Source organism: Typha angustifolia, chromosome 10, assembly GCF_048772165.1.
Source record: "Typha angustifolia cultivar Huaian chromosome 10, ASM4877216v1, whole genome shotgun sequence".
Classification (NCBI taxonomy): Eukaryota; Viridiplantae; Streptophyta; class Magnoliopsida; order Poales; family Typhaceae; genus Typha; species Typha angustifolia.
The window spans coordinates 2,354,372-2,362,967 of NC_133248.1; the positions used below are offsets into that span (position 1 = coordinate 2,354,372).

The 8,596-nt window shown below is 37.6% G+C and overlaps 1 protein-coding gene across 9 annotated transcripts; it reads right to left on the reverse strand.

The window, feature by feature from the left end:
- Nucleotides 1-716: 716 nt before the first annotated feature.
- On the reverse strand, nucleotides 717-8,292 carry LOC140769362 (squamosa promoter-binding-like protein 16). Of its 9 annotated transcripts, none has more exons than XM_073110043.1 (5): nucleotides 7,139-8,292; nucleotides 3,632-3,762; nucleotides 2,671-3,313; nucleotides 2,303-2,367; nucleotides 717-1,477 (listed from the first exon to the last, which is right to left on the reverse strand). In XM_073110043.1, exons 1-4 carry the CDS (start codon nucleotides 7,564-7,566, stop codon nucleotides 2,343-2,345), a joined length of 1,227 nt encoding a protein of 408 aa, XP_072966144.1. In that variant the 5' UTR covers nucleotides 7,567-8,292; the 3' UTR covers nucleotides 717-1,477; nucleotides 2,303-2,342. The 9 variants fall into 9 exon arrangements, with proteins under 9 accessions (XP_072966144.1, XP_072966142.1, XP_072966140.1 ...); XM_073110041.1 differs by lacking the exon at nucleotides 2,303-2,367 and having other exon boundaries at nucleotides 719-1,477; nucleotides 7,139-7,851; nucleotides 7,966-8,292; XM_073110042.1 differs by having other exon boundaries at nucleotides 1,394-1,477; nucleotides 2,303-2,466.
- Nucleotides 8,293-8,596: the final 304 nt, after the last annotated feature.

Here is an 8,596-nt window from a genome sequence, read left to right on the forward strand (position 1 = left end):
TCCCAATCGGAAAACCTCCCTTATCCATTTGGATCCTTATCCATGTAACTAATGAGGTCCAAGTATGATTGGAAACTTGTGCACAATATTCCATTGCTTTATTCATGAGAATAAAATTATAATCATGAAACATCTATCTTTGTAATCTCTAATGACTAGGATGGTAGGCAAGCCTAACTATTGGATTCTTACAATATAAAACCACAATTCTCTAATTGCTTAGGCCCTGTTTGCTTTGAGTTTAGGGATTAGTTCAGAGACTCCTAGACGGTTAGTAATTAAACATCTTTTTATCTTTCTCATATCTAATTAAGTTTACTCACTAAACAATTATAACTAACTAATCGAGTTCGGGGCTTAGTCTCAAACCAAACAACACCTTAAATTTTTAGGATTATTAGTAAGTTAGCTAATAGGATCACAGCAGAGGTTCTGAATTTGAATTCCGATAAGATCCTATTTGTTCATTTGAAATATAAAACCTCTGTCAATTTCAGTTCCTCATCAAAAATATCTTAAGCCCATAAGCGAGAAGAGTATTTTAATATATAAAATATGTAACCATCATTCATTAGGCATATCATTAGTCTCAGCTTAAAGTCTAAACAGGAGTTAGGGAGGTAATGTGGAAGTTCTTTTCACTCCATAAAGCAACCAACCTTTTAATGAACCTGGTTCCTTCCAACAATACACCACCACTCTTTCTCTCTCTCTCTCTTTTGTGGAATACCTTACACTATTAGTACATGAACCTTTTGAATTGGTTCAATAAAGTTGAATGGTACTCAGCCAGTCTCCTGATTATGGGAAAGGAAAAGATCATATAGTGGAATTTGAATGGAACCAGCCAGCCAGCCTTTGGTGCATATTGGACTTATATAGCCAGACAAAAGTGGCTACTGATCTTCTCTTTATTCTACCATGAGTATGAGAATGATATCCACCTTATATTTGCTTTCTTCTCCTCCACCCAAAAGGGTACTCCTGAGTACACACCATGCTCATATTTGTCTTATTGATGTTAAAACAGAAACTAAAGAAGTAAAATATGAAAGCATAGCCAAACACAACACAGGACTAGCTAAAGAGTAGGAAATATCCAAACCAATCTCTCCAAATCTTTCAAGCTATGCAAAGAAGAACCTTGACTAAGAGAATATATCCTCGTCTCATTGCATGGATATTCTTATATAATCAAAAGGGCTAGATGCAAGCCACTAAGATGTTAGCAAGGACTAGAGATGTAACTACTATATAAAGGCATCCTACATGTTCTGTGAGCAACAACCAACATCACTACAAACATACACCCATTTAGTAATGGAGGCTAATCGCAAGCGAAGAGGCATAAGGGGGAAGCTGATGATGATCTCCCTGTATCGAGCACCGAAGCATTCTACAATCCACAAGCAATCTTCTTCAACTGCGTCGGTTGTTAACTCTTCTCTGGATAATGTTTTCCTTCATCCTGGACATCCTGGACCAAAACAATGGGTGAAGAAGGAAGGAGGTGATCATAATGCTGAAGGAGATAAAAGTGATGGCTCTGCGAGTGAAGACAGTGTGAATAAGAAAGCAGCAGCATTTATATCTTCTGTTCGCGAGCGTTTCAAGCTCGAAGAGATCGACTACGAGAGGAGAAGGTGAAGGAACAAGGAAGAGCAGTTAATATATCATAGTATCATGGTTCTTGTAGATTCATGTACTGATGATCAACTCTATCTATCTACCAGTTATCAGTAGAGGTTGAAAATAAATCAACTTTAGTTCATATAATGGAAACTTTTGATTCGATAATTAACTGATTCAAAAAGCTTTAAGTTTTCAAGTACTATGCCAACAATGTATAATAGAATCCAGGAGTTTGATCATGTCATAGAAGATTCCTAATAGAGCTGAACGAGTTACTCTTTTGTTCTCCTCCAATAATTTCATATGTGGAATTAAGCATAAAGTCAAAACTAGTATAGTGAGAACTATACTGGTTTAATATCCAAACTGCAGTTTATCTCAAAACTAGTTTAGTAATACCCATTCTTCTCTTCTATCTAATATTTTATATTTACCAATAAAATCTGATTACCATTTTATCCATAAAACTCATCATTTTAATTAATTATATTTCAGTTCTCTCTCCTCTCCCTCCCCTCATCATCCATCCCCTATAAAAAATATTCTGGTCATTTGAGAAGATATCTCACATTAATTGTAATTATTATACCACTATACTAGTTTACAATCAAATACCATATTAGCATAAATCGGTTTGAACTTTCTTATTAAATATAAGAAATGGGCATACCTGTACTAGTTTAAGAATTATTCCACATCCAAATGCCACCTCAAGGAATATTAAAATCATCTGTTCTAGAAGTCCTCAAAACAAGGATACCAAACTTTTTGTCAGAGTTTGCTACCCATCAGTATACATAAGTACCAGTCACTGAATGATGGATAATCAAGATACTGTTGAAAGCAATCAAAAGCACATTGATTAACAAAGATTCATAAGCTCCAAAATGAAATGAATACAGAAATCTAGCATGGATTACACAAATTCTGTCATCTAAAATAACAGATGCAAAAAAAAAATCCTGAAAGGAAAAGAATCTTTGGTGATCACAATATCTAAATGTCTTGCAATAAAAGAGTACAGGGAGATCTACCTACTGCCATGCAAAGGGTAGAGTCTGGGCAGTCCCATCTGCGGATCCTCCACCACTAACATGATAGATACCCTGGTAGTGAACCTCTGTCCCATTAGCATCAGAAACCAAAATACGATTATCCTCCATCCTCGAACATGAAAACCCAGATGCTGAAACATCATTAGAAGCATGCGAGCCAGAGAACCGAGCGAGACTTTCATACTGGAGGTTTGAAATAAGAGGCTGACCCATCCTAATTGGATCAGCTGGTGGTACCATTTGGCTTAAGTTGACACCGGGAGTCGGAGATGACAGAAGAGAGAGAGCACAATCGGAGTCAAGGACTTGAGTTAAACCATTTGAGAACATCTTGCTGCTCCTGCTGCTCACGGAGGGAGTGATGGCCTTGAAAAGTGGCTGGCACTCTGAAGTTTCTAGTGTAATTCTACTGCTGAAGTTGGTGTCATCATCATGCAAGAAAGGGAATCGCCTGATATCTTTGCTGCAACAGTTGGAGTTGGTGAAATGGTGCTGCCTATCACTAAGGTGCAGAGCTGGGTGATGAGAATAAAGAGAACCATTATCAGCTTTTATGATCCCTGTCGTCCACTTGGGCTCTGCTGTAGTGGCTGGAAAATTTTGGGGATATGATGTAAACTTCATCCCTGGACATAAGCATGAACTATCAGCAAACTAAAGCGGAGGCAGCTATTTGAGTAAGTTGAGTTATACATGTAACATCCATAACTCATTAACCAAGGTGCAGGATGTAAATTTGGCATATACAACTTCACGAACCAGGCACGTCTTAAATAAGGGGGGAAATAAGTCAGGAATGGCAAGTAATTAATTTAAAAATAGAAGTGTTTTTAAAGTATAAAGTTACCGAAATGAAATAAAAAACGCCTGATTCAGAATTCTGTCATGATTTAGCAATTAAATAATGAGCCTTATGGAAAAGGCACTCGGATGAGAGTAAGGACCTTGGTGGTTTGTATATAGGCTCCCAGAATCTAGAGAAGTTGTTTGTGGCTTCCTGCGGCGCCTGTTGTGCCCATCAAGACGTTTCCTGCAGCTTCTTTTGACCTCATCAAATTCCACAAGCAAATGAAATCTGTCCAGAGCATCAATAACAAATAAGATCAAAAGCACTTTGAGTTCCTCCTCAATAAAAAGCACAAATTTTGGGATTCATCAAAGAATGAGCAGTCAAGTACCAATAAACAGTTTTAGTCACAAAAAGACGATCAGGCAAAACAGAAAATAATTTAATAACTATGGTGTAAATCACAGAGGCACCGCGAAGACATAGGACCAGAACCAACCAGCACAGAAAGTAAAGAGGAAAAAATGGCAAAGAGCTTATATTTTTGAAGAGTTGACTGCATATGCAAGAAACTATCACTATTAAGCATAAAAAAGCACATAAAAGGTGAAAATAATATGCTAACACCAATAACTTTCCGTTGATTGATTACTATTGATTTTAGAGTAAAAAGTTAGGACCAGTCATGATATAGCTTGAAAGATTTTTCCCCAACTTACTTCTGTTTCTCAACTTCTCACATGAATCAGTTGGAGTGGCTTTTTCATCCACATACGAACCATATCTATTATCAACTTCATCATCATTTTCTCCAAGCATATGAGGCTTGGTAGATCATAAGTCAGAAGACTTAGAGGGGCTTTGAAAGAACTATAGGCCAGTAGGTGAGTACAGTAATATACTCTCTTAATTGCAGTTTAGCCTCATGCAAGTATGCAACCCAAGAGTGAACCTCCAAAATGTTTTCTGAACATGGAATAGTCTAGAGAAGAAAAGGCAAATGGTACACATGTGAATGAAAAATTTCATAAACATAAAATTTCACATCCATTAACATGGTAGTTTGGACCCGATAATGGAATAGCCATGCTATGCTTCCACATAGTTAAGAAGCCAATGACAAAAGCTGATCTAACATCAAGTAAAAGAGAGGCATATATTTAGTCATCATGAATCATAACTTGCCATACTCCATATGGTTGACAACACTACAGGAACCACCACTTGAATTTTTTGCTTAGAGGAACAAAACCACTAATAACTATTGAATTAGATTCATTAGGTTCTATGATCCAAAATTAAGCAATCACAATTTCATTGACACATGGTATAGAAAAATGGTCATTCTTTTGAAGATGACAAAAGGGACATTTTATAACTATTCGTCGTATACATATCAAAGCTGCTCGCATCTTTAGTGCAAGAAGTGAACTATATTACATTTAGAGAAAAAATTTAGATGAAACTTCCTTCTCATGAAAAATAAATACAATGTAAAAAAAGGAAAGATATTCCTACCTAAGTATCTCAGTAAAATTAAACGCCTAACTAGGTGAGTTTTCAAAATACAGAGTGAATTTCTGCCACATAGGACAGTTAGGCAAATTGCCGCTCAGAAATCTCTCATCTGGTCAGTGGTTGCTGTAAAAGGACAGAAAGCTATGCAGCACAGAGAAAAAACATAAAAAAAGGAAATGCTCTCTTCTTTAGCGACTTCACTTTGGTAACTATGTCGAATGATTCAGCTCTATGATTAGGAAAAATACTAAAAAGTCCACCTGCATACATCAAGATATTGTGAAATTAGTGAATCTTGATTCTTTTAGTTTCCTTTATCTTCATACTTCTTTCTTTCCTACAAAAGATCAAAAAATTCCAACCAAAACACTTTTTGAAACCATAACTCAAGTTCTGGGCCAGGCTCATATCCTGAACAATTATTTTCATGTCTGCCCACAATCCCTGATGCTTATTGTTGCTGACTTATGAGAATAAAAGAGACAGTTTCTTAAATTCGTCATGGTGGTTAAGTTTCATTCTAGTCCTAAATTAAAGCTAGCAAAATATGAAAACTGCCACCAAACTGATGCAACATATGAAGTCCTGGGGAACCAAATGTCCTTAAAAGCCCTATAACTCTATGGAGCAGGATGTCTAATAATATGACTACGAGAACAACATAACTATGTCATAGTTTGCCATGTGATACAAATTGTCAGATATTGACAAGGATAGCCCAAAGGCACATTTGAGTTTCCAGAGAACTTATAAAAAGGTAAGCAAAATATTGCGGGTGTGCGAATGTTTGAATCAAGGATTATTATTCGGTCCAGCTGAAACAAGAGTCACAAGGTTGGCTGACTTGTGCAGCTTATATTCTCAATGAGTGCTTATTGATGTAAAGCCAAAAGGTTTCAAGAAAATCTGGAAACATCATAAAGATGGAATACAGAAATTTACGGGAGCAAAATCTGTCATTTCAATTATATGCTCCTCTTGAGCATCAGAACAGTTTGCAAGGAATAATGTGGTAAATTAGAGGCATTCAACAAAGACCAACGTTTGTTTAGGTAAAACCAAAAGCACACACAACAATTCAAGAATTTGGAAATAGAATAAGAACAAAATATAAACAATAGAGCTACGGTGTATGGCTTAGAGAGGCAAAGCTAGAATACAGAAGGCTGACAACTAAAGTTCTATCAGAAGAGTTAAAGGTGCACACTGTAGGAATACGACAGGCCAATTCACAGGGAATCAAGGAAGAAGCTCACTTTCTTCAGCAGATTATGACTGCAGATAGTGACAGTTATAGCAGCAAATGCTCAAAAAAAAAAAAAGTCGCAAGGGTAAAGAGAAATAGGTTTACATTACTATTGAATAGTGAAATAAAATTTTCTTTAGAGATGTTGTTATAATAAACCAAGTTTCATACCAAGAAAGTGAAAGAACTAAAAGTACTTTCGTGCATTAGAACATGCATCAGAACAAAACCTAAAGTTCTATACCAAACTAAACACCAACTATGTTGTTTAATCTAAAGTTCTTCTGTGCATAAGAACAAAATCTAAAGTTCTATATAAAACTAAACACCAACATTATTCTGGACCTCAATGAAGATAGTACTAGAGAATCCATCAAAGGTAAGTTTTAACTTCCTTACCAAGAAACTCAAGTTTCCAACATAACAGAATGAAAATCTCTAAAAAGAAAATGAAAATAAAGCACTATCAAACTGAAAACTCAGGAAGATATAAAGACTCAAATATTACTTTGGAATTCGATCCAGCGTCTAAACGAAAAATAGTGACTACAGATTAAGTGAACCATATGTTTGCTTATAATCTGCTTAGCAGTCAGATACATACTACAATAGGAAATTGCACCGAAAGGTATCTATCTATATTACAGGGTAGAAAGAAGACATCTGACTACAAGAAAAGGGTGTAAGAAATAAATGGACTTCAAAAATCCCAACAGCTGCAACTGTTTCCTTGTACCAAATATGTTGTTTAATCTAACATAACTATAACAAATCCTACAACAATCATCATTATGAGAAATAGAACAAATAAAGACAACTACATAAAAAGGAAGAGTAGTACAACTACAGAATCAAAAGAAGTTAACCAAATTCTTCAGAAAGAAAATTTTGTTTCATTACCTGCTGCACTGCTGGCAGAACCTCTGCTCCTGTCCTCCGACCATCACTATCGGCGTCTTCGAGTGGGCCTCGCAGACCTTATGTCGGCGGTGATACTCCCTACACTTACTGAGATCAGCTTTGCACCCATCAACCAAGCAGGAGGCGTTCTGGCCGCCGTTGCTCGGCGCTCTGGCCCTCTTCGTTGGGCCGGAGGACGCCGAAGACGACGCCATTGTGGCCGCCGCCGACACCTTGAATTGGTCCTTCCAGTGGTCACTCGATCCAAAATCCCCCAACCCACCAAGTTTCAAGTCAACCGAGCAATCGAATCCATTGGGCTGGCGTCCCCCGCTGCCGCTCGATCCGACGACCAAGCCAATGCTTGGTTGGGTGTGATGGTCTAGTTCTGCAAGATCCCAAGGAGGCATCTTTGCGTCCCAATCCATGAAAGCTACCCACTTCAATTCCTTCACTCCTCTTCCTTTGCCCTTTGCCCTCCTCTCTCCTGTCACTCTCTCTCTCTCTCTCTCTCTAAATCAATCCTGTCCTTTTGCTTTCAACTAGGACTACTGCTGCTGCTGCTGCTGCTACTACTACTTAACTATGCTAGAGAGTTAAAAAAAAAGCCAAAAGGAAGCAAGAGAATAACCACAACCCAAAGGCATGATAGCCAACAAAATCCAAGACGAGGGGGTTAGAGAAAAGGACATAAAAATCCCATCTTTATAAGCCTGTGAGACAAAACCCAACAAGACCCAGATGAGCAGCGAGACACTCAAGTGCAAGAAAAGAATCAAAAGTGGAAATTTTAGTACCAAAGTGGTAGAACAAGTAAAAATAACAACCTCCTGGATCAGAAAAAGCTCATCTTTGTAAACCACAAGAAGAGGTCGGATAACAAGAATGGGAGAGAACCCAAAGCACAAGGGAAGAGGCAAAGGTAGGGTGAAGAGCCAACAACACCAAGGGAAAGGGAACTGAAACCAGTCAGTACTTGCAGAGAACTGCACAGGGGAAGGAGGCCTATTGATTGGTCCTGTGGCTTTCCAACCGTTCAATTCCTGACAAGGATTCCAGTGAGAACAATAAATGTGAAGGGAGAAAGGAGACTAGGAGACAGAGAGAGAGATGTAGGTTAAGGACCCCTCACAACCATGCTCAACCCCCTACCAAGTGCTACAATTATTGCAAGGATTGATAAACTCATTATATATATATATATATATATATATATATAAATCTAGGGAGGGTTAGGTGAACTAATAGTAGTAGGCAAAATCGATTTGAGTGACATATGAGATTATATATTGTTGATCCTTTTTATGGCTTACTTTGATTTGTATATCAAGAATTTAAAAAAAATGGATGAGAGACAGGGTGTGGTTGCTATCAACTTTTCAAGAGAGAGAGAGAGAAAGAGGACAAAAGGAAAGGATGGGAGATTAGGAAAGGATGGTGGAAGGGGCAAGTATGGTG

Bases quoted from the DNA above. Each gene is read 5' to 3' on its own strand.
- LOC140769362 (XM_073110041.1), bottom strand. From the start codon at position 7,566: ATGGATTGGGACGCAAAGATGCCTCCTTGGGATCTTGCAGAACTAGAC. The intron at 3,763-7,138 runs GTAATGAAACAA...TGCTCTGGACAG, and splicing joins TTCTGCCAGCAGTGCAGCAG to ATTTCATTTGCTTGTGGAAT. The intron at 3,314-3,631 runs GTCCTTACTCTC...GCTTATGTCCAG, and splicing joins CCTATATACAAACCACCAAG to GGATGAAGTTTACATCATAT.